This window comes from Cervus elaphus, chromosome 15 (assembly GCF_910594005.1).
Source record: "Cervus elaphus chromosome 15, mCerEla1.1, whole genome shotgun sequence".
Classification (NCBI taxonomy): domain Eukaryota; kingdom Metazoa; phylum Chordata; class Mammalia; order Artiodactyla; family Cervidae; genus Cervus; species Cervus elaphus.
In genome coordinates this window covers 41,449,440-41,473,165 of record NC_057829.1, presented here as the reverse complement: position 1 = coordinate 41,473,165, position 23,726 = coordinate 41,449,440, and the positions used below count along the sequence as shown (strand labels likewise).

General features: G+C 47.6%; 1 protein-coding gene across 4 annotated transcripts; it reads right to left on the bottom strand.

Moving 5' to 3' along the window:
• Nucleotides 1–1,105: 1,105 nt before the first annotated feature.
• Nucleotides 1,106–8,722, bottom strand: NPY4R2 (neuropeptide Y receptor Y4-2). 4 transcript variants are annotated; one of them, XM_043926792.1, is made up of 3 exons: nucleotides 8,385–8,722; nucleotides 3,437–4,594; nucleotides 1,106–1,764 (listed from the first exon to the last, which is right to left on the bottom strand). In XM_043926792.1, exons 2-3 carry the CDS (start codon nucleotides 4,552–4,554, stop codon nucleotides 1,704–1,706), a joined length of 1,179 nt encoding a protein of 392 aa, XP_043782727.1. In that variant the 5' UTR covers nucleotides 4,555–4,594; nucleotides 8,385–8,722; the 3' UTR covers nucleotides 1,106–1,703. The 4 variants fall into 4 exon arrangements, with proteins under 4 accessions (XP_043782727.1, XP_043782729.1, XP_043782730.1 ...); XM_043926794.1 differs by having other exon boundaries at nucleotides 3,458–4,594; XM_043926795.1 differs by having other exon boundaries at nucleotides 3,417–4,594; nucleotides 8,385–8,721.
• Between the last annotated feature and the right edge of the window lie 15,004 nt (nucleotides 8,723–23,726).

Below are 23,726 nucleotides of genomic sequence, written 5' to 3'. Positions count from 1 at the left end.
TGAAGCCAGCCTACGGAGAATAGTTAAACTAGGAATCAGCTGAATACATGGAATCTCACTTCCCCAGTTCCTTTTTCCTGTCAAAGGCAGCTTTCCTAATCTTAAACTTAACCACAGCACCCTCTGCCAAGGCCACTCAGCGTCTTCCCTCGCCAGCATGATAAAGTCAAACTGCTCAGCCTGCGATGTGAGGCTTCCTATACCAGATCTCACCTTTCTGTCCAGGCTTACCCTCAGCGCCCCCATCTCCAAATGCACTGGATCTGCTACTTCCCACCATGGCTCCCAATGACATGAGCCTTTTCCCATCCTGCTGGCCCTGTAAACTTGCAGACACATTACCCCAAATGCCCTCATGGAGAATATCTGGCTCCTCCTCCTGAACTCTATGATTACTTTCGTCATTACACTAGGTAGTTGTTTTCATACCTGCCCAACCTAGAGGGTACTCAGTCATGCCATCTGCAGAGAAGGTGTCAGTGAATCAGGATAAAGGTCAGCAGCTGCGTACACCCCAGAGCTCGGGCTCCAGGCCCTTCTGCCCTGCCCATAGTCATAGATTCCAGATCTCACAGATGCTGAAACACCCTCTATCTTATATAAATCAAGTGATCTTTAATTGTTTCAAAGCTACATACTGGATAAAAGGTGACACCTGCCATCTCCTCTGAATAGTTAAATATTCTGATGAGAACCTCAGTATGCCCGCCACCTCAATGTGACTGAGGCCCCACTGCCAATTGGCAGCACACCCTGACAGTGCCCTGGGGCTCAGGAAAAAGGTTGATGCTCACACCTGCCCAGACACTGCACAAGTCTCCCATTTGCTTCAGGCATGTGGGCCTTTAAAAGTAAAGGTATGAAAAGGAGGTCTCTCTTTAAGAAATCCTTTGTAGATCCACCCCCACACCTTAAAGTCAGGGGCTGCAAATGACATTTACAAGGTGGCAACAGGTTGCTGGCCATCGCAAAGCACACTACCTGTAAAGGAGATACGACTATCGCAGTGAGTTGAAGTTCTTTGTTCTGAATACATGCCCTATTTTCAGTGTGGTTTCCTTGGCAGTTGATTGAGCGACTAATTGAAAGCCCATTAATAGCTTCATGAATGGAAGGAAATGTACTTTAAGAGAGCTCCATACTGGTACACAATTGCACCGACAACTGTTTTCAAAATCTGACAAGCATCAGTTTCAAATAAAGGGTGACATTCAAACAACTAGAAACCTCAAGGGCCATGATTACACAGCCCCATTCATAAGCACCCTCCTGTTTGAGGGTTCGTTGGCAAGTTCACCCTGCCTTCTCAGCTGCCCGAAGTAGGAAGTTCCTGGCTGTTCTCAGCTAAGGAGGCATCTGAATATGCTCTGCAAATCCTTTCCCAGTGTATTCTCAGGACCCAGAAGCCCCAGTCTTGTCTATGTCCATATATTTGTAGCCATTGTGAGATGTATCAGAACCTTAAAGAGACACTCTGGGGAAGTCTTATCACCAGTGCAGGCCCGGCCAAGGACCTTGTCACTGAAGAATGTCTATCCAAGTTAGCATGACCCACTTTAAGGCAGAAATAACAGCTGTGCTCACTCCTCCACCGCCAGACTGTCTCTCAACAGGGTGTAGGAAGCAAAAATTTCTTCTTTGAAGAACTTGCAGGTCTTTTCAGGATTTTCTCAGGCATCACTGTATCCCTACAAAGCAGTAAGTCACAGCAACAACTCCCATCTTCTAGTCAAGAAGCTTGACCTTGAAGCAGTCCTTGATGCTCTAAAGAAGAAAGACCACAGAAAAGAGATGAAGGGCAACTCACCTGGTATCATCTCTGGGAAAATAGCATCTCCGCCCTATCCAGCAGAGACTCCTGCTGAGCACCACCCCACCCCGTATCCCAGGACCCCACCTTGTTTGCTGACCTTGCTGTCCCATCGCCAGATTCAGCTCTGGGAACCTGGAATTCCTTTGGCCCACACCCAGCTCCAGATCAGCCCACATCCCATCTAGTCACATCTCAGCCCCACCCCTCAGCATGACTTGGTCAGGCCTTGGCCAAAGCTCTCTCTAGGGCTCCAGACTCAAGCATCTGACTATCCATCTGCACACCCAAGAGGACCTCAAACACAGAATGCACACAGATAAACCAAAAAAATCAAAAACCCTCTCCATCACACTAAACGGACCAGACATATATATCCACTTTCCCAAGTCTGGAAACTGGGACCGTTTCTTCTCTCTTCCACATCCAAGTCATCTTATCTGACACCCAAAAATCTTTCCAATTCATTCTCTCCTCTTCAAGACTACTTCTGCTTTGGGGGACTACCTCTATCCCCTGATACGATAATCCTGTATATCCATGTGATTCTAGTAGGGTTGACACCACCATTCTGATCTAGCAGTGGTCAAGGGACACAGGCCTGGGTACAGAAAGTGTTCCAGCTACTTGGTCACAATCATTGGTTAAGGACTGAGCTATCAGAATCCTCCCCAGAGGACTTTCCTGGTGACTCAGTGGTTAAGATTCTGCACTTCCAGTGCAGTGGGCCTGGGTTCAATCCCTGGTCAGAGAACTACATGACATGTGGTATAGCCAATGCAGTGCAAATCTTAAAAAAAAAAAAAAAAAAATGAAGTGCAGAATCTTAAAAACAAACAAACAAATCCTCTCAGAGTTCTTACAGGACACAGAGAGAAAGACATGCTCCTTCCCTGGTAGCCCAGTTGTTAGGACTCCGTGCTTTCATTCAAGGTGGCAGATACAAAGAAAGAGAAAAATGATGGAGAAAGACGTGAACCTCAGAATTCCTGCTGCTCAGGGCTAATCTGCCTACTGCAAAGGAGTGTGTGCAGGCTGCCAGGGTCCCTTCTCTGCAGCTGGATGTGCTAATGATATAGAGTAATCCCACTGTCTGCTACCATAGAACTCTTTACTGTGTACAAAGCCCATCCACAAATATTGTCTCCCAAAAATGTTAGGAGTTGACCAAGGTCCAGAACTCTAACTCCACATGCTTTTCACTCATGTCTTCACAGTCTCACTGGTGGAGGTAAAACCGTTAGGTTTCTGGGCTGGGCACACATTGCTGAGTTACCAGCCTGAACTCTGCCTGCAACAATCAGACCATCTCCAGCTCTGGCATCTGCTCAGGCTGCAAGACATACTGTACACGACCTGCGGAATCCAGACTCAGAATTCTTGCAGGAACAATAGCTGAACCATCTGAATGCCAGGCTTCACAAGGCAATTGGATACATCTGAACACCAGGCTTCACAAGGCAACTGGATACAGAAACAGGCCCTTGCTACCCTATCTAGGCCCCACAATGCCAGTAATGACAGAAGGCCACCCCCAGGTTTCAATGTGCCCACTTAGCTAGGTGAAAGAGCCTGGCAATGAACATAGCAAGAAGAAGCCCTAGACCTGGCTAGATTGGGTTGGACCTGCCACTGAGCCTCAGAGACCCTTTGGAGACTTCCGTGTGCACTGTGGATAGAGGCAGATGCTCAGACTCTTCCACGGGGACACTCTGCTGGCAAGTCAGCACCAGGGCCTTGATCTCCTTCTTGAAGTTAGTGTTGAGAAAACCATAGATGAAAGGGTTGACACAGGTGGAGGCCATGGCAAGCAGGTGGCACACCAAGAAGATGAGGTTGCCGTGACAAATGGGGATGGCCTCATGGTACCAGTCTTCCAGGCTATTGAACACATGCAGGGGCAGCCAAAGCACAGCAAAGGCAGCCACCATTGCCACAAGGATCCCATTGATCCGCTTCATCTGCCATGCCCGCGAGCTATAGGTGCCCTTGCGGAATACCCGCCCCTGACTCCTCAGGCGCTGGTAGATGCGGACATAGCAGACCAGGATGAAGGCCAGTGGAATGAAATACTGGAAGAGCAGAAGGAAGGTGGTGTAGATGATGCGGTGATGGTCCAGTGGCCAAGACTCAGTACAGACCACTTTATCTGCCAGAAACTCCACAGCCTGGGAGTGGTTCTTATGAAAGACATTCTCTAGGATGCTGTTGGCCAGGAATGGCAGGGAGAGGAAGCCAGCAATGAGCCAGATGACCACAATCCCCAGGTAGGCTTGGGTGACACTGGGTTTCCAGCCTGTTGGATTGATGATGAGCTGATGCCTCTCCAGAGCCACAAGGACAAGTGAGAGGATGGAGACTGTCACTGACATACACTGGATAAAGGTAGATATCTTGCAAAGGACTTCGCCAAAGACCCAGTAGTCCATGATGGTGTAGATAGCCGTAAGTGGCTGGCAGATGAGGCACATGAGAAAGTCAGAGAAGGCCAGGTTGGCAATAAGCAGGTTGGTCACATTGGCCTTCTCCTTCTGCCTAATAGTCACACATATCAAGGAGAGGTTGCCCAGGACCCCCACAATGGTCTCGATGCTGTAGGAGGTGACAATAAAGACCATGGGGTCTACAGAATCCTGGCAGTGGTCAGAGAAGTTGTATGGAGTGTACAGAGAAGCTGACTTGCTCCTGTTTTGACCCTGTGGGGATCCTAGGAACAGCAAGGCCAAGAAGTGAGAGGTGTTCATGACGGACAGGAGAAGGCTTCAGGAGATTCAAGGATGATGCCTGCAAAGCAAAGACAAATGGCACTTAGGGATAGCACCTCCTGTGTGGAATCCAGGGGAGAGTGAGGGCCAGGTAGAAAGGTACATCGCTGCTTCCTTCCCAAGGCTGAGACCTAGAGAACTGAGACTCAGAGACATAAAGCAACTTGCCCATAGTTAATTAGCCCACAGAGCTGATAAGTAATGGGGCCCAGATACAAACCCAGGTCTGTCATACATCAGAACCTGTTCCACAGATTCCCTCTGACCTCAGGGTTCGAGGCTGTTTTGATGATAAAGAAATTGAAATTTTGTATGCAGAATATTGAGGGACAGAATTATTTAGGGAGCATAGGTAGAAATCCCCCGTATCACATTGTATGCAAATAGAAATAGCAACACATTCTTCCATGTGCTCAGGTCCTTCCATGGCATCCTATGCCCTTTTAAAAAAATATTTATTTACTTGGCTGTGCTGGGTCATAGTTGCAGCACAAGGGATCTTTGATATTCACTGTGGTATTTGAACTCTTAACTGAGGCATGTGGGATCTAGTTCACTGACCAGGGATCAAATTCAGGCCTCCTGTATTGAGAGCATGGAGTCTTAGCCATCCGACCACCAGGGACGTCCCCACATTCCCTTTAGGACAGAACCAGAACCTCAGGGCTTGACATGCAGTGTGCCTTCCTGGTCTCAGCCCCTACCTACTCTGCCAGCTTTGTTTCTCAGTGACATATGGCAGCATTGAAGACCACCAGCTATGCCAAAGACTAGGTCATCAGTACACCAGCTCTGTCCTCCTGACCCAGTACATACACACCAGGCCAAGGTCAAGGGATGCCTACTAACTTCCCTATGGGTCCCCTCCATGGCTATGCTTAAGTCACAGCTTGTAGCTCCCAGAAACTGGCCTGGTCCACACCTCCATGTCCCAGCACAGCCTGATCCTTTTCCTCTGGTGCCTCAACACAAAGGACTCTCTGCCAAGATCTTATTGGAATTTGGACCCCAGAACCCCGAGGTGGTAATGCCAACAACAGGTATTTTGATGTGCTGTGCCATCTTATCACCACATACCATCAGAGCTCCCTTCCTCATGACTTCTCTAGTCATCAATCCCACAAGCAGTTCTCAACCTTAATGAGACATCAGAATCACTCCAGGAGCAGATCAAAAGCACAGATTCCAGAGTCCCTCACCAGGAAATGCAGTTAAGTGAGTCCAGGATGGGGCCAAGGAATGTACACTTTAACAAGCGAACCATATGATTCTGATCACATGGTCCTTGGACCCCATTTCAATAAGTACTGTTTAGAAAGGGCCCTATTGCAGATATTCTTTAGGGCTTTTATAATGGTTGTGTCTATCTATGAACTGTTAACATATAAATGTTCTTCATGATCAAGTGCTAAGTTAGAGGCAGTTTTTACAGGGTATAACCAAAATTAACCAAAGGTCAGTAAAATCTATAATATTTGTCAGCCATTGTAAATGTCACTTACTATAAATTTAATTTGACTTAGAAAGATGAATCACATTTGGCCATGGAAAGATTGTCATGAATTCAAAGACAGTTTAAAGTTTAGCTATTTCAGTTACCCAATCCCAGAGACAAGAAAATTTTCTTCTGTTTTTTTTAAACTTCTTCTTTTTTTAATATTTATTCATTTGGCTATTCTAGGTCTTAGCTATGGCACGTGGGATCTTTGATCTTCATGGCAGCATGTGGGATCTAGAATGGGAGCACTGAAGGCAGCATTGAAGATCCACTTGGCTTGCAGCCCCCTTCTCGAAGAATCTCTAAAGAGTAACATAAGGGATGGTCACCAGTGAGCCAGGAAACTCCACACCAGTCCCTGCTGACTAGACCACATGGATGCTTGGGCCTAAATCAACCCTTCTCCACAACAACTGGGACTGGGGCAAAGGAGTGAAGTGCTAGGGCTGGGAAAGCAACAATATGGGAAGGAGATCTTTGGGGAACCAAGAAAGGAGCAGAATTACCAGCTGGCCCTTGCATCTTTCTCCAGAGCTACAGATACTGGAAGGAAACTACTCCATAAGAGCCCACCCTAGAAAGGCCCTCTGTGCACAGGAACCAAGGATTTCCAGAAGCATACTCCAGGGGCGAGGCAGCAATCATTCAAACCCTGAGCCCCAGGTCAGCATGAAAGTTAGATTCCTTCTGTAGAAAGTGCACAGAGGCAGTAGGGAGAAGGCAGTGGCAGTGGGCATGCAGAGGTGATTCTGTTTGGTCCTGTAGACACCTGGAAGACCCAAGTAGCCTCAAGGGCTGTACCTGGATGGGACCTGGGGAGAGAATGGGACAACTGAACCTGCCAAACCCAGAAGAGCAGAAAGGGGAATTTGGAAAGACAAACAGGAGAGAGAAGGCAGGAAGGAACCAATCTTGGAAAGAGCCCAAAGAGCAGTGGGTGGTCTTGCCTTACTGTGGAGGGCACATGCTTTGCTGGGAGATGGGGCAGAAGGCACAGACATTAACCTTCACTCAGCTTTGGGCTCAAGACATCTCGCTGAGCATTAATCCATACCCTAGCCATGGGAGAAAGGCTTTATTAGGCTGAACCATATGAAATTGCCAGTATCCAACTATTTTCCATCTGCAAAGACAGCAAAACCACATGGCTGGATTTTATATCAGCTCCATTTCAAAGAGGAGGACACGGAGGCCCAGTTAGATGAAAGGAAGCTGCCCAAGGTCCCCAGAGTCTGTAAGTGGCAAAGCTGAACTAGATCCTTGGTTAGCCTGATTCTGAAGGCCTTGGCACCAGGCCACGCCAGACAGATTTTTTAAAAAGGAGGAAGGGAAGTCTGTGCTAAAGTAGGAGGTGAGCTAATGTGGGGCAGGAGAAGCAGCAGACGCAGGGTTGGAGACAGACATCCACGGTCCCCAACAAAGCCTGACCAGATGAGCACCTGGTAGTGATGAAATATGGCTCAGCAAAGTGACAAGATGCCCCAGCTGGGGTGACATTGCCCAGGGTCCCCTGGCCTTGGGCCCCAGCACATTGGCTCAGACCCCTCCACCTCCCCAGCAAGGGGATAACCTCCAAGGTTATCCCAGCCTCTCCAGCCCCTCATCCTTCCCAAACAGACCCAGGCTTGGCGTTCCTAATGGAATGACACTCTTAGATAGAGCTATCTCCTTTGCAATGCAGTTTGGAACCTCCAAGGCCCCTCCTGGGGGCAGAACACAAGAGCCCAAGCTTCCAGGGGAGAGATGTGGGCTTGAAGGGCTATCACCAAGCGAGTGTCCATCCCCTGCAACCTCCAGCAATGCAGTTTTTCACCTGGATCACCTTGAAGTAATCACACCCACTCACCAGGGCTGCTGAGTTGCGGCCACACTGACCACTTCAAGACTTTCTGGGCGGCTTAGAATTCCCCCAAAGGACCGCACACCAAGACTGTCTCTCACTTCCCACTGCATTCCTCAGAGATGCCCAGTGAGGACCAGGAGACCTCAGGTCTTCCAGGTGCACCCCAGAGGGCGGTGATTCTGGGAGGGGTAGGGTGGACTATAACGCAAAATCAGTGAAATAGTGTCTCCAGGTTGAGTTCCCAAGCCGCTCTCATGACAAAGTGGGCCACCTGCAACCCCAGGGGAGCCCTCCACTGCAGCCTGCCTTCCCAGCTGTCAAATGAAAACTAATGGAAAAGACAAATAATATAATCTTCTCATGAGGTAAGAATGGAGACAAGGATGTCTGCTTTGTTTCCTGACATTTCAGCAAACAGCTCCTGTCTCCTAAGCCCCGCGGCGCCCACACTTGCCACGCACCCCTTACCTCCTTTGCCTGCAACGCACAGATGAGAACACCGAGGCAACGGGAGCCCAAATCCGCTCCAGTGGCAGGCTTCCCCGCACCAGCCCCGACTGTGGCGCTCTGAGCCTCAGGCTCTGTAAAGCCCACCGGGCGCCTGGGGAAGGCAGCGCGCGGCTTCCCGGGGGCCCCTCCGACCCAGGAACCCACGGAGCGCATCCAAGGGCCCGTGCCGCCTCACCAGCTCCGGCGACCCGGCGCTCTCTCTGCCTGCGGAGCGGAGCCGCCCTGCCAGTTCACCCGCACTCCCGGCTCCCTCCCGCGGCGCCGCCGCCGCCGCCAGCCACCGCCCAGTCTGCCGGCCCGCGCCGCCCACCAGGACGCTCCCGCCGCCGCGGGGGACCCGGGCGCCTGCCCCGGAGCCGCGCCCGCGAGCCTTCCCGTCTGCCCGCAGCTGCAGCCAGACAAACCTGCCTTCTCCACGCACACCCCCGCCCAGGCCAGCGGGCTGGAACTCTTGTTCTCTCTGAGCTTCAGTGCCCTCGTCCGTGAAATGGGCATAAGACCTGCCTTTCATAAACTCATTCACAGATTTGAATTGCAGGCCTCCTGTGAACCTGACTCTCCCGACAGACACAGAACTGAACAAACAGGTGTCCTGTCCTCGTGTCATACTGGAGTTCCCAGCCCAGGGGGGAAGGCAGACCGGGACAAGTAAATCAGTTATGCAGAGAAGGAGATGCTGTGGGGAAATGGGTCAGCTATAGACAGATGGTCCAGGGAGAGCGCACAGTAAAGGCAAAGGCCCTGAGGCTGGAGGTATCTGGTCACTGGAGATCATGGGAGGGCAGTGTGGCTGGAGAACGTCGGGGCTTTCAGAGGGGCATTCGGGAAGAGTCAGAGGGGCCCTCATAGATTCTGGAAAGGCCTCCAAGGTTGCTGCAACAAGAGTCAAGTAAGAAAGCTCTTCTCCATTGGAGTCCAGGTGACTTAGGACTTGCCTGAAATGGCACAGTGTGTATTACAAAGGCTGCTCCAGTTCTGAATATACTGCCTTATCATTTCCTCCAGGAGACCACATGGTAAAATCAAGTATGTACCTAGAGGACCTCTTGAGAGTAGTCTTTGCTTCTGGGACACTTCCTAAGTGTCAGACATGCACAACTCTTCTATAAAACCTTCCATGGCTCCCACTCACAGAAAGCAAGTAAAGCAGTGGTTACCATGGGCCAGGGGTTTGGGGAAATGGGGAGGAGGGAAGTTTGGTCAAAGGGTCCAAACTTCCAGTTATAGGATTAACAAGTTCTGGGGATCTAATGTACAGAAGGGTGAGTATAGCTTATAATACTGCATTATATACTCAAAAGTTGCTAAGAGAGTAGACCTTAAATTCTCTTACCATAAAAAAAGAAATGGTAATTATGTGAAAGGGTGGAGATGTTATCTAATGCTTTGGTGGTAATCGTTTTGCCATATGTAAGTGTATCAAATCAACTCATTGTAAACCTTAAGTGTACATAATGTTATATGTCAATTATATCTCAATAAAGCTGGGGGGAAAACAAACTTTAATGGCTCCCCATGACCCACAGGACACGGCCCAGATCTCCCAGCCACTCCCCCCACGCACCAAGTAACCCCAGAGGTACCATCCATAGTGCTGACTATGGAAATGGTTCCAGAGTGGTGGGCAGTGGCCCCTTCTAGAATGACAGCTGTCATTTACAGTGCAACTGGGCTCTGCAGACAATACCCCATGGGATCATCAGAACAGCTCTGAGGGTGAGCATTTTTATTTCTGTTTTACTGATGAAACCAAGTGAGACTCAAAGACTGAGCAACTTCCCCAAAGTCACTCAGCTAAGAAACTGAATGATCAGATCCTACCCGTCAAACACCCAAGCCTCTGCTGGCTGGTCGCCCAGGTTTGCACCTGCCATGTCTCGTTTCAGGATCACTCTCCTCCCTGCCTTGACTCCCTGGGAAACTGCTGCCCCTCGTTCTCAGCCCAGCTCCAGGGTCCCCTGAGCCACGATGTGTTCCTGCTGCAGAAGCAGGTGGCACAGCCTGTGTGTATGTTCGTACAACACACTCCCCGTGTCCAGGGCACGGCTCCTGCCTCTGCCCCCGGAGCCCATTACGGATCCACACACAGTGACAGCATGTGACAAATGAAGGAAAGAATGCATTTCACAGAACTTAACTATAATGACTCATTGGAAAAGACCCTGATGCTGGGACAGAGTGAAGGCAGAAGGAGAAGAGGGCGACAGAGAGTGAGATGGTTGGATGGCATCACTGATGCAAAAGACACGAACTTGGGCAAACTCTGGGAGTTGCTGAGTAACAGGTTAAGCCTGGCATGCTGCAGTCCACGGGGTTGTGAAGAGTTGGACACAACTTGGCAACTGAACAACAATCGTAATGATGGCTTCCAGGAGTCTAAAGTGAAGAGTTTCCTGTTCAGAAACCACTCACCTATAGACAACTATTCTCTGTGTGGGCAAGAACTCAGACACTGACATCTCCTCCTCATGGGGCAGCTATGTGGGGCCAAGGATTGAGGTCTTACTGCTGAGCCTTTTGAACAACTTCCCAGGAACAGCTTCCTTGAGCCTGAGCTCAAGCCCGTGTAGAACAGAGAGCAGCCAATGGGGCAGAGAAAATAGTGACTAGATCCTGTGCCAGACAAAAGTACTTTTTCTTACGCCCACCTCATAAAGTAGGATCATCCCATATCACAGGTGAGAAAGCTGAGGTTGGGAGAACTGGAGTGTCTTCTCCCCTTCATCCAAATTGTAGATAGTGGGGTTGGGGTTTGAATCTAAAGTCCAAGCTCTGTCTCCAGCATTCAAGTACCCCTGAGAGGGGATAAGTAGACATTCCTAGTTAAACCAACACCGCAGGAGCTGGCTGTCAGACCTTTTGTTCAGCCAGGGAAGGAAACAGCAGCCTCTGGTGGCAGCTGAGCCCTGCAAAGAGCAGAGCCAGAATATACAAAGCTCCCTGAGAAACCAGAGCCCGTAAATAAGAAGCCTGGAGCTGTACTTCCCTACTCCGCTGCTATATGAGGCCAGGACCCCAGTCTGGGAGATCCTGCCAATGGGCAGACTGCATTTCACAGTATCTGGGGGACAAGCATCTTGGAACAAGTGATGAAACTTGAATGGAACCTGGGGTTGAGAGGGTAGTTATGTCTCAATGCTAACTGCCTGAATCATGATGGTTGGTTTTGGGAGAGTAGGAGAAGGTCCTTTTCTGTAAGCAATAGACAATAAAAATAACATTTGGAAAAGAGGGGCTTCTTGTTGGCAGTTTACTCAAATGGTTCAGAAAAAAATGCTGTTTATCCTCACTTGTAATTTTTCATAAGCCTAAAATTGTTTGCATTTATATATGTGTAAACCTTTGATATTTTTAAATATATATATATTTTTTAAATATCAAGTTTTTTTTAACCTTCATGGAATAAAACAGAAATAGAAGCTGAAAGCAGTAACATCTAGAAATAGAATTGTTGGGCCAGAAAGAATGTTAACATCAGTTATGTGAGTAATAGGAATATAGACCATTTGTTTCCTTCTCTCTAATAAAGAAGAATTCATAATTATAATTTTATTTTTAAAAAGAATAAAAGAAATGAAATGATATCTCATAGCACAGAGTATAAAGCTTGATAACAATCATTCTAGCCTCAGTTTCATCATCTGTAAAATGGAGCCAAGACTGGTTTAGACTCATGACAAGGTGATGAGGATACAAAGGATTAAAGAATAATCCTTTGAAAACTTCAAAGTCTTTCAAAGACACCTGGAAGGGAGACATGAGGAAGGGACTCCAGGACTTCAGGATCAGGCAGCAGATACAGGTCTGTTCTTCCAGGAAACCCTCTAAGTGGTAGGCAGGTCTGCTGAAGAGGACGCACCTGCTGTGGGAGGTGGCTCCCAGATCCTGGGAGATCACATGCTCTTTGTTTGCCTTTTCTCCCTGTTGAAGCCATAAAGAGGCTGGGCTGTTAAATAACTTACTGTGATCACAGGAGAAAAAGATAAGGGATTTCAGCTAAGTGATCTACCCTTTTCCTGCCTGACTCCAGGCAGGTGGCCTGGCCCTGGCTCCCTGCCCTGCCTTTCTCCAGGGTAAAGCCAGACTTCCCATTGCCTTTTCCCAGCCCCTCCTTTCTGATGTTTCCCTCCTTCTCTATTCCATTTTAAGGAAGGACAGTGCAGAACACTCTGCCAGCCAGAGAGAAAGGAGGAAGAGGGCACAGTTGCCACCTGTCCCTAAAGCTCCATCACAGGGTCCAATCCAAAATCTTGAAGCTGATCATCTCAAAATCGCATTTTTCCTACTAAATAGAGAGTAAGAGAAAGACAAGGACAGAGAGATATCATTTCCCAAAAAGCCCACAGTCCCCAGGTTAGTCCTCTGCTAACTCAGTGGATTCATTAGCCCACAGTGCATCAACTATCCCTTTGTGGGGGACAGGGAGAAATATCAAAGTAGTTCAGCCTGTGTGTTTTGTATTCACATCCCTAACTCCTGTTCCTGCCTTCTGGGACCTTCTGGGATCCATTCAAAATGTCCACAGTCATTTAACAAAATTTTAAATCATCTGTATGTGCTATGTGTTAGACACTGGACAGAGTTCAGTTCCTCAAGACATGTTCTAAAAGAAGTTCTGATCCAGGAATTCCAAAATGTATGCAGATGAAATATTAAGTAAAATACCCACCAGATTACAACATGCTTTTTTTTTTTCATTTAATAAGTTGGAGGCTAATTACTTTACAATATTGTAGTGGTTTTTGCCATACATTGACATGAATCAGCCATGGATTTACATGTGTTCCCCATCCTGAACCCCCCTCCCACCTCCTTCTCCATCCCATCCCTCTGGGTCTTTCCAGTGCACCAGCCCTAAGCACTTGTCTCATGCATCCAACCTGGGCTGGTGATCTGTTTCACCCTTGATAGTATACTTGTTTCAATGCTTTTCTCTCAGATCATCTCACCCTTGCCTTCTCCCACAGAATCCAAAAGTCTGTTCTATACATCTGTGTCTCTTTTTCCATCCTGCATATAGGGTTATTGTTACCATCTTTTTAAATTCCATATATATGCGTTAGTATACTGTATTGGTCTTTATCTTTCTGGCTTACTTCACTCTGTATAATGGGCTCCAGTTTCATCCATCTTATTAGAACTGATTCAAATGAATTCTTTTTAATGGCTGAGTAATATTCCATGGTGTATATGTACCACAGCTTTCTTATCCATTCACCTGCTGATGGGCATCTAGGTTGCTTCCATGCCCTGGCTATTATAAACAGTGCTGCGATGAACATTGGGGTACACGTGTCTCTTTCAGATCTGGTTTCCTTGGTGTGTATGCCCAGGAGTGGGATTGCTGGGTCATATGGCAGTTCTATTTCCAGTTTTTTAAGGAATCTCCACACTGTTCTCCATAGTGGCTGTACTAGTTTGCATTCCCACCAACAGTGTAAGAGGGTTCCCTTTTCTCCACACCCTCTCCAGCATTTATTGCTTGTAGACTTTTGGATAGCAGCCATTCTGACTGGCATGTAGTGGTACCTCATTGTGGTTTTGATTTGCACTTCTCTGATAATGAGTGATGCTGAGCATCTTTTCATGTGTTTGTTAGCCATCTGTATGTCTTCTTTGAAGAAATGTCTATTTAGTTCTTCGGCCCATTTTTTGATTGGGTCATTTATTTTTCTGGAATTGAGCTGCAAGAGTTGCTTGTATATTTTTGAGATTAATCCTTTGTTTCTTCATTTGCTATTATTTTCTCCTACAACATGCTTTGGATGAAGAGTTTACTCAAGGCTATTTCCCATCTCAGATTGTGCTTAGCTGTGCTATCCTTCCAAGCTTACTTGATATAATAATGTATGGGTCAGCTATCATGGAGTAGTAACAAACAACTACAAAATCTCAGTGACATACAAACTTAATTTCAGGTCAACTGGTGGTCAGCTGAGCTAGGCTGGGCTCAAGGGGGCAGCTCTTCTTTGAGCTGTGGGTTCAACTGGACTAGCTCCTCACCAAGGTTTAGATTCCTCCACCTGTGCTCATTGTGGGCCCAGGCTGAAGGGGAAGTTCAAAATTCTACTCATGGAGATGGCACAAGTACAAGAGGACAAATACAGCTATAGAGGCTAATTTCCAGTCCTACTTGAGTCACAACTGCTAACATCTATTGGCCAAAGCAAGCTACATGGCTAAGCACAAAGTCAAGGGGCAAGGAATCATCCTGCAACCACCCTAAGGCAAAATCAAGTCACAAGGCCACACCCGACATAACAGATCCAGAAACTAATCCAAACTGGGGCTGGGGGGAGTAAAATAAGTTTGAACAGCCAATCATGGATAATAATATAGTTTTAGAAATACTAAAGGAAAAAAAAAAAAAAGAAATAATAAAGGAACCAACATTTGCTTCTATCACATTAAATTTAACTACAAAATTTCCCACCAATCTTCATTATCCAGTCCAAGTCTTTTTTCCACAAATAATTTTAGATCTTCCACCTGTGAAAGAAACCCATTGCATTTTCTAATGAAAAAAAAATTAGGCTCAAAATTTCCCTTCCACTAGAACAGTTTCACTCCATTATCTGGGTGGATTCTCTATTTCCTGGATGTCTTTATTCAGTTGTAATTTTTTTCACAAATGTGTGATGGGTCTTGTTTGAAGGCCCATCTTGGATTTAGGGTTCTTGTTGAGCTGGCATGGAGCATCCTTTTTGTTACCTGGAGGTAGTGAAGGCTGGGAAGGTGAAGAGAGGACCATGGTCTGGATGTGCCAGTCATTAGCCTTATATATACATGCGTGCTCAGTGGTGAACAACTCTGCAACCCCAGGGCCTGTAGCCCATCAGATTCCTTTGTACCTACGGAATTTTCCAGGCAAGATTACTGGAGTGGGTTGCCATTTCCTACCCCAGGGTATCTTCCCGACTCAGGAATCGAAACCAAGTCTCTTGCATCTCCTGCATTGGCAGGTGGATTCTTTACCAACTGTGCCACCTAGTATATACAGGCTGATGAGCTAACAGGTATAATAGCCCAGGCAAGTGAGAAGGGTTACACTGGGGTCAAAAGTCTCGATTTATGGCAGGAGAAGTTGCCCAGGGAAGGCTAGGGTAGAGTTCCTGGTCAGCCAGGAGCAGGTCAGGCAGTAGTCAGAAGGACCAAAAGGTCGGACCTGGGACACCTCAGGACACTGTCCCTGGCCCCTGGGTGTCTCTCTCTGACTTCCCATCTGTTACAAGCTGAACTGTGTTCCCCTCAAACTCATCTGTGAAGTTTTAGCCCTCAGGACCTCAGAATGTGACTTTATTTGAAGATGGGGTCTTTAGGGAGAAAGTCAAGTTAAAGCGAGGTTATTAGGATGGAACCTAATCCAGTGTGACTCGTGTCCTTACAAAAAGGGAAAATTTGGACACAGAGACAGACATGCACAGAGGAAAGATGACATGAGGACACAGGAAAGGGACAGCCATCTATTACAAGCCAAGGAGAGAAGCCTGGAACAGATCCTTCCCAGAATGAATCAACCCAGCCAACACCTTAAACTTGGACCTTGGCCTGCAAAACCATATGACAACGCATGTCTGTTTAAGTCTGGGGTGCTTGGTTACAGCAGCCCCAGGAAATGAATACATCATCTTTCAGTGTCTGTTTTCTGTTCCTCTCTCCTTGTTCCTCTTTTGTAGGGTGACCAACATTTCTGCTTTTCCTGAGCCTGCAGGATTCTCCAGGATATGGATATTGAGGCTAAAAGCAGGAAAACTGGGACAATTTGGTCATCCTACATCTTTCATCTTCTTCAGTCTGTCTCTCCATCCTTCTCTCCCCATCTATCTCAGGTCCTCCTTGTTCTGCTAATGCCTTTCATAAATGTCTGTTCTACACACAGCATCTGGTCTGTGTGTGGCCTGCAATGATCAGTCAGGGAGGTGGCATCTGGAAGGCGCAAGCTGACCAAAGGCAGAGGTCTTCATGTCTTGGTGACCACAGAGCTGCTCAGAGCAGGTAGCACCCAAGGGGTGGCTCCCACTATAATGCCTGGGCAGCCAGGCCAGGCAGCAGGTGAGGGCCCAGCGCAGTTACTTTCTTAAAGCTTTCCGCCAGTATCCCAGCTCTGCAGGTTGCAACCCACTTGTTCGGTCGCTAAGTCGTGTTTGACTCTTTGTGACCCCATGGATTGCAGCACGCCAGACTTCCTTGTCCTTTGCTGTCTCTCGGAGTTTGCTCAAACTCATGTCCATTGAGTTGGTGATACCATCCAACCACCTTATCCTCTTTCACCCTCTTCTCCTCCTACCTTGGGTGTGAAATCCATCATGGGTAAGCATGGGCTTTTTTCTTTCTTTCCTTTTTGTTTGTTTGTTTGTTTGTTTTGACTGTGCTGCATTGCTTTCAAGATCTTAGTTCCCTGCCCAGGGATTGAACCTGTGCCCTCGGCAGTGAAAGAGCAGAGTCCTAACCACCAGGGACCACCAGGGAATTTCCAGGGATCAGCATGTTTTTAATGAGAATAAATATAATAGAAGAAAATATATTTGTGTATGTATGTGTATACGTGTGTGCATGCACATGCACACATGCGCACGCCCTGAGTCATACAGTTATTTATATTTCGTACTGTTGATTATAGTCACAAAGTCTGAGGAACCTAGCCGAACTCACAATGCCAGCTTAAATGCCCAGAAGCTTGGAAAGCCAAGGGTTGGGGATAGTTATATACAATCATTCATAAAAAGAGGATTTGGGCAAAGGAGTCAGAAGCAAACCCTTGGGCATCAGGACAAGCAGGGTCTGCTTTGCTGGGCAAGCTATTTTAAAATAAACAGCATGGCAATCATTCTAATGGTTGATGCCTTGTTCCTATTGTTGGCACTATTCTGATGGTTGGTACTTATTCTGACTTGTGACTTTTAATAGGTCTTTTTAATAACCTGCTCACCAGGCTAAAACTATGGAAAACACGGCCCTTTAAAATTTAATTCTGAATATAAAACGTTTGGGGAATACAACATCCTTGAACCTGTGTCAATGTATATAGTATTGAGGGAAGACAACAGTCAGAAATGATGTTTTTGGTAGATAACTATTACATGTTTTCAATACCAATAGGTATTTGACCAAAGAGAATGATTTAATTAATAAATTTTTAAAGATAAAATGTAAATAAACAAATAAAGTGACTCTTATGCTGGAAGCAGAGCCTTTTAAAAACTCCAACGGACCTCCTTCAGTTTTGTGTGTTCCTCCACTTGGCAGCTGGCTCCGTTCCCGGATGTGGGATAATGCTCTTGGATTACTGTAGCTGTCTAATTTATCTACTGTTACAGAAACAATCAGACGCAGTGCACAGTATACACCTCCAGCGCCCATTTGTCAGAATTCGACTTTTAACAAGTCTGGAACAGAAAAGCCGCACTTCCTTTCTTAAGTGCTTCATAACATATAGCAGTGGTTATACCTTACATAAGATAGCCTGTTTATACCGATGTTTAAACGCTGGTGCTTCCCAAACATTTATTTTCTGCTTATTTGTGAAGTGGATGTATTTCGGAAGACATCGTGGGATGGGAAAAAAAAAAAAGCATCATCGTCCATTCATTTATTCATGCACTCATTTAGTAATCAGTAATTACCACACTCCTATCATATGCCAAGAGCTCTTGCAGGTATCAAGGATGCAGAAGTGAGCGATATCCTCACCGCTTTGGGTGGCAGTTGAGCATCTATCCAAAAAGTTTCCTGGAATGTATGAGAAAAGCAGCACCACTCCTACCCTCTTCCAGTTATCTCTGCTTTACTCCAAAGTGGAGAGGAGGTCCCCAGGGTGGCATGGCCCCAAGAGCCCAAGTAAAGCGCCAACTGGGCGGGGTCCCGGAGCTGCGACCCCAGCAGGCCCTCCCCAGGGCCGGCCTGTCCACTCCGAGACCCTCGGCGGGGCCGGCCTGGACCAGGCGGCTCACTTCGCTCCCCGTCCAGCCCTCCTCCGAGCCCCCACTACCAAGAGTAGGAGCTCACAACACGTGGGCGGCGTGGCCCACAGGTTTTATTCGGTGGAAGCTCTCGGCTGAGCCGCGTTGCGCAGCTGCCAGCTCTCGTCTAGCTCCCTCCCCTAGTGACTTAGGAGCGAACGCGCCCCCACCGCCTGGAGTGGAATCTGGGTCCCCAAAGAGCCTGAACTCGAGACTCGGCGTCTCTTCTTTCCGCCTCCGCTGAGTTGACCCGGAGCCCGAGGGGACTTCACCCACGGCTGCACCGCAGCTGCATTCGGGCCGGACCCCGCCGGCCAAGCCCGGTCAGCCCTCAGGGCCCCGGGCCAAGTAAGTAAGAGCGGACCCAGCCCTGCGTCCTCGGGCTCCCGCGGAAATCAACTTCTGAATCCCACACCACGGGTTCGCGTTCGGTGGGAGCCGCTCTCGCTTTTTAGGAAGAGCTGGGGGCAGCGTCTTAGTCCAGTGGAGCCTTGGTCAGTCGTCTAGCTCCTGCCCTCCACCTGGCTAGCTGGGGCTGGCGGAGTGGGGAGACAGCCAACCTGTGCCTCCTGTGGGGAATGGGGAGCAGGAGGCACAGAATCCCTGCTGGAGCGGCAGTGCCCCACCTCGGGAGGGAGGAGAAGTGGGAGTGGGGCGGAGGTGACCTGGTGTCCCCGGGCAGGGAGTGGGACTCAGCCTTCTCACTATACCCCTACCCGTCCTTACAGCAGGTTCCAGTAGTATTTAATTGCATCTTGGGCTCTCCGAGAACTTTTCCCCTTATGGCAGAAGCGAGGAAAAACTAAAGAGCCTCTTGGTGAAAGTGAAACAGGAGAGTGAAAAGGTGGTCTTAAAACTCAACATTCAGAAAACTAAGATCATGGCATCTGGTCCCATCAGTTCAGTTCAGTTCAGTCGCTCAATCTTGTCTGACTCTTTGACCCCATGAACCGCAGCACGCCAGGCCTCCCTGTCCATCACCAACTCCCAGAGTTCACCCAAACTCATGTCCATTGAGTTGGTGATGCCATCCAACCATCTCATCCTCTGTCGTCCCCTTCTTTGCCTGCCCTCAATCTTTCCCAGCATCAGGGTCTTTTCAAATGATTCAGCTATTTGCATCAGGTGGCCAAAGTATTGGAGTTTCAGCTTCAGCATCAGTCCTTCCAATGAATATTCAGGACTGACTTTCTTTAGGATGGACTGGTTGGATCTCCTTGCAGTCCAAGGGGCTCTCAACAGTCTTCTCCAACACCACAGTTCAAAAGCATCAATTCTTCGGCACTCAGCTTTCTTTATAGTTCAACTCTCACATCCATACATGGCCACTGGAAAAACCATAGCCTTGACTAGACAGACCTTTGTTGACAAAGTAATGTCTCTGCTTTTTAATATGCTGTCTAGGTTGGTCATAACTTTCCTTCCAAGGAGTAAGTGTCTTTTAATTTCATGGCTGCAATCACCATGTACAGTGATTTTGGAGCCCAGAAAAATAAAGTCAGCCAGTGTTTCCACTGTTTCCCCATCTATTTGCCATGAAGTGATGGGACCGGATGCCATGATCTTAGTCACTTCATGGCAAATAGATGGAGAAGCAATGGAAACAGTGACAGAATGTTTATTTTGGGGCTCCAAAATCACTGCAGATGGTGACTACAGCCATGAAATTTAAAGGCACTTGCTCCTTGGAAGAAAAGTTATGACCAATCTAGACAGCATATTAAAAGGCAGAGACATTACTTTGCCAACAAACGTCCATCTAGTCAAAGCTATGGTTTTTCCAGTAGTCATGTATGGATGTGAGAGTTGGACTATAAAGAAAGCTGAGTGCCGAAGAATTGATGCTTTTGAACTGTGGTGTTGGAGAAGACTCTTGAGAGTCCCTTGGACTTTCAGGAGATCCAACCAGTCCATCCTAAAGGAAATCACTCCTGAATATTCATTGGAAGGACTGATGCTGAAGCTGAAACTCCAATACTTTGGCCACCTGATGTGAAGAACTGACTCCTTGGAAAAGACTCTGATGTTGGAAAAGATTGAAGGCAAGAGGAGAAGGGGACGACAGAGGATGAGATAGCTGGATGGCATCACCAACTCAATGGACATGAGTTTGAGTAAATTCCTGGAGGGAGTTGATGATGGACAGGGAGGCCTGACATGCTGCAGTTCATGGGGTCGCCAAGTCAGACGCGACAGAGCTACTGAACTGAACTGAACTGACTGGGCTCTCCAGCTTAAAACTGATCCATGGGTTCAAAATTCATTCATAGGCTCATTGGTCCCCTGAAGAGCTCAGAGATAAGATTTGTATACTCCCTGAGGAGGAACCGAGACCCTGCCCCCAAGATTGCTCCATTGTTTCTTGACCTCCCCTACCCTGTTTGTGAACCTCCCCCTTCCCCGATCAGCAATGTTTAAACCTGGCCTTTGCAACTCCAGGAAGGTCATGTAGGCTGAATGAAGTCTTATTTCCTAGAAACAAGAAGCAGGGACACAAGCTTTGGTGTCCTGGGGTGGGGGCGTGGGGAGGGCTCACAGGGTCCTGCTTGTTTTCAAGCTGATCCCTAAGAAGTACTGTTAGAAAGATTCCATTCCTCCCTCCCCTTGAAGGATGGTGATAGGCTTTAAGGCTCTAATCCCCCTCCTGGCTCCCACCCACCAGGTCTTTGGTAGTGTATGGAGGAGGAGGAGGTGCAGGAGGGCATTGGGAGTCAGGTGATTGGCCGTGAGGGAGGAATTGCATTCACACCAGTGAGTGACCTCAGGGACTCCAGCCCTCGATCCTCAGAGCTCAGGTGCCCTGATTCCTTAATGGGTAGCCCTGGAAGCCAGTGGGTGGATTGTGCCATGTGTTGCCAATAAGAGGATATACCCTCCAGCTGCACTGCTGCTGGAGGGTCAGTTATTCCCAGATGTGTCCTCCAGAGGTCCAAGTCTGGGCCATGAGGCATAGCTTTGCAGGGACCAGTGACTCTGGGCCAGGGACACTTGAATGAGGTGGTGGGTTCTGACCGATGAATCAAACTGTCTTTGGAAGTGGTTCATGCAGATCTTTATGCAGGTACATCAGGCAAATTGGAACTAGATGCTGGATACCCTGAAGCTGAATCTGGCCTCTGTACCCTGATACCAAATTAAATTTTGGAGACAGTGTTTTGGGTGAAGTAGAAAAGATAGCTTTATTGCTTTGCCAGGGAGAAGAGGTCACAACATGCTCATGCCCTCAAAACTGTGTGTCCTGGAGCAGGTAGTAAAGAGTTGTAATGGTTGAAAGCATGTGTGATCAACTGATAGACATTATTCAAATTGGTTGGTAAGTAAGAGATGAGTTTGAGTAAGCTCTGGGAGTTGGTTATGGACAGGGAAGCCTGGTGTGCTGCAGTCCATGGGGTCGCAAAGAGTCAGGCGTGACTGAGCAAATGAACTGAACTGAAGTGGAAGTCAGCATTATCAACTTGTGGTTCCAACTGGTCTGAGCTCTCTGTGATGTTAATTTCTCCCACCTGGTGGGGCAAGACAGCTCAAAGATATTGTCTTGTGTATCCTTTGAGGGGGAACCACAATACTGTACCAACAAAGGCCCATCTAGTCAAGGCTGTGGTTTTTCCAGTGGTCATGTATGGATGTGAGAGTTGGACAGTGAAGAAAACTGAGCACTGAAGAATTGATGCTTTTGAATTGCGGTGTTGGAGAAGGCTCTTGAGAGTCCCTTGGACAGCAAGAAGATCCAACCAGTCCATCCTAAAGGAGATCAGTCCTGGGTATACATTAGAAGGACTGATGTTGAAGCTGAAACTCCAATACTTTGGCCACCTCATGCGAAGAGTTGACTCATTGGAAAGGACCCTAATACTGGGAAGGATTGGGGACAGGTGAAGAAGGGGATGTCAGAGGATGAGATGGCTGGATGGCATCACCGACTCGATGGAGATGGGTTTCAGTGGACTCCAGGAGTTGGTGATGGACAGGGAGGCCTGGCATGCTGGATTCATGGGGTCGCAAAGTCAGACACAACTGAGCAACTGAACTGACACTGTTGTTTCTTCTGTTCTTGCCTTAGCTCTGTCTCTGCACCCCCCTCCCTTCCCCAACTAGCAACTGTTTGAACCTGCTCCTTGGAACTCAGGGAGGGTCTTAAAGGTTGAATGAAGCCTATTTTCTGTAACCAAAAAATGGAGGCCCCAGAAAGGCTTTTTTGCCCAGGAATCCCATAGGGTCCTGCTCAGTATCATAAAGCCCCAAGAGATATTTTGTAAATAGAAAGAGAACAAGTGTAAACATCAAAGACCCAGGAGGTCAAGGATAAGACATTCTCCATCCCTTTCTTTCCCCTTTTTCTTCTACCCTTTCTCCTTCCTTCTACCCCTTTGTCCATCTTTCCAGCCTTTCTTCCATTCTTCTCTCCCCCTTCCCTCCCTTGCTCCCTCCATCCTTTCCTCTTTTTCTTTCCCTTTCTTTCTTTCTTCCCTTTATCATTTCCTCTCATTTTTTTCTTCCTTTCCTTCCTTCCATTGAACAGATGTGTCGTGGTGTCTGCCAGGTGCTGTTCGTACTTAGTTTGTGTAGAACTTTGATGCCCTTTCTGTCATGAAGATCCACGTTCATGCTACCAGCAAACATTTTTGTACCATGTTACCTACCCCAGCTCCTTTCTTCCTTTATCAAATAGCATATATCCAACAGTTGCATTAGAGAAAAAAAAGCTAATATGATTACGGACTTCACTTTCAAGAAGGAAGGTTAAAATCAAATTTAGAGATCGAGGTATAGTATGTGAAAAGCTGAATAATAGTGAAACTGAAGAGGAAAAGTTAAAATTTTACATAACCTCCTGCTCATTCTGCCTGTGTAGCTCAGCTTGCTCCTTGCAAAGTCTGGATCACGTAGGTCACGTAGTCTCAGAAAGTGGGGATTTACGATACTAGGAACTGGAGCTTATCTCACTCACCCTTGTCCTGCTCTTTGCAATTGCCCAGCCCCTGCAAACCTGCTCAATCATGCCTGTCCGTGTAAAGGTCAGGCATCCCCCTCCCCATCTTGACTGCTGTTCCTGAGCCATGAAACCCCTTAGTTTGAACCAGCCTATTAGCAGCTAGTGTTGCCCACTGTAGTCTGCCTATAAAAACTCCGTAACCCCTTTGTTCGGGGCTCAGAGCTTGGAGCGTTAACTCCTCTGGGCCCGCTGGCGTAATAAACCTGAGTTCTCCAACTCTCCGAGTGTGGCGCTTGGTTTCTCGATTACTGGTTTCTGCAACAGAATAATTCCATGATGTCACAAAACAAGGACGTGAGATGCCAGAAGACAGCAAGAGCATTTTATTAGACTGAAACAGATAGCGGC

What these genes read in the sequence shown, in the direction of transcription:
- NPY4R2 (XM_043926792.1), bottom strand. Translation starts at nt 4,554, where the DNA reads ATGAACACCTCTCACTTCTTGGCCTTGCTGTTCCTAGGATCCCCACAG. An exon ending in TCTCTGAGGCTCAGTGGCAG is followed by an intron (nt 1,765 to 3,436) that starts GTCCAACCCAAT and finishes TTTCTTCTTTAG; the next exon opens with AGCATCAAGGACTGCTTCAA.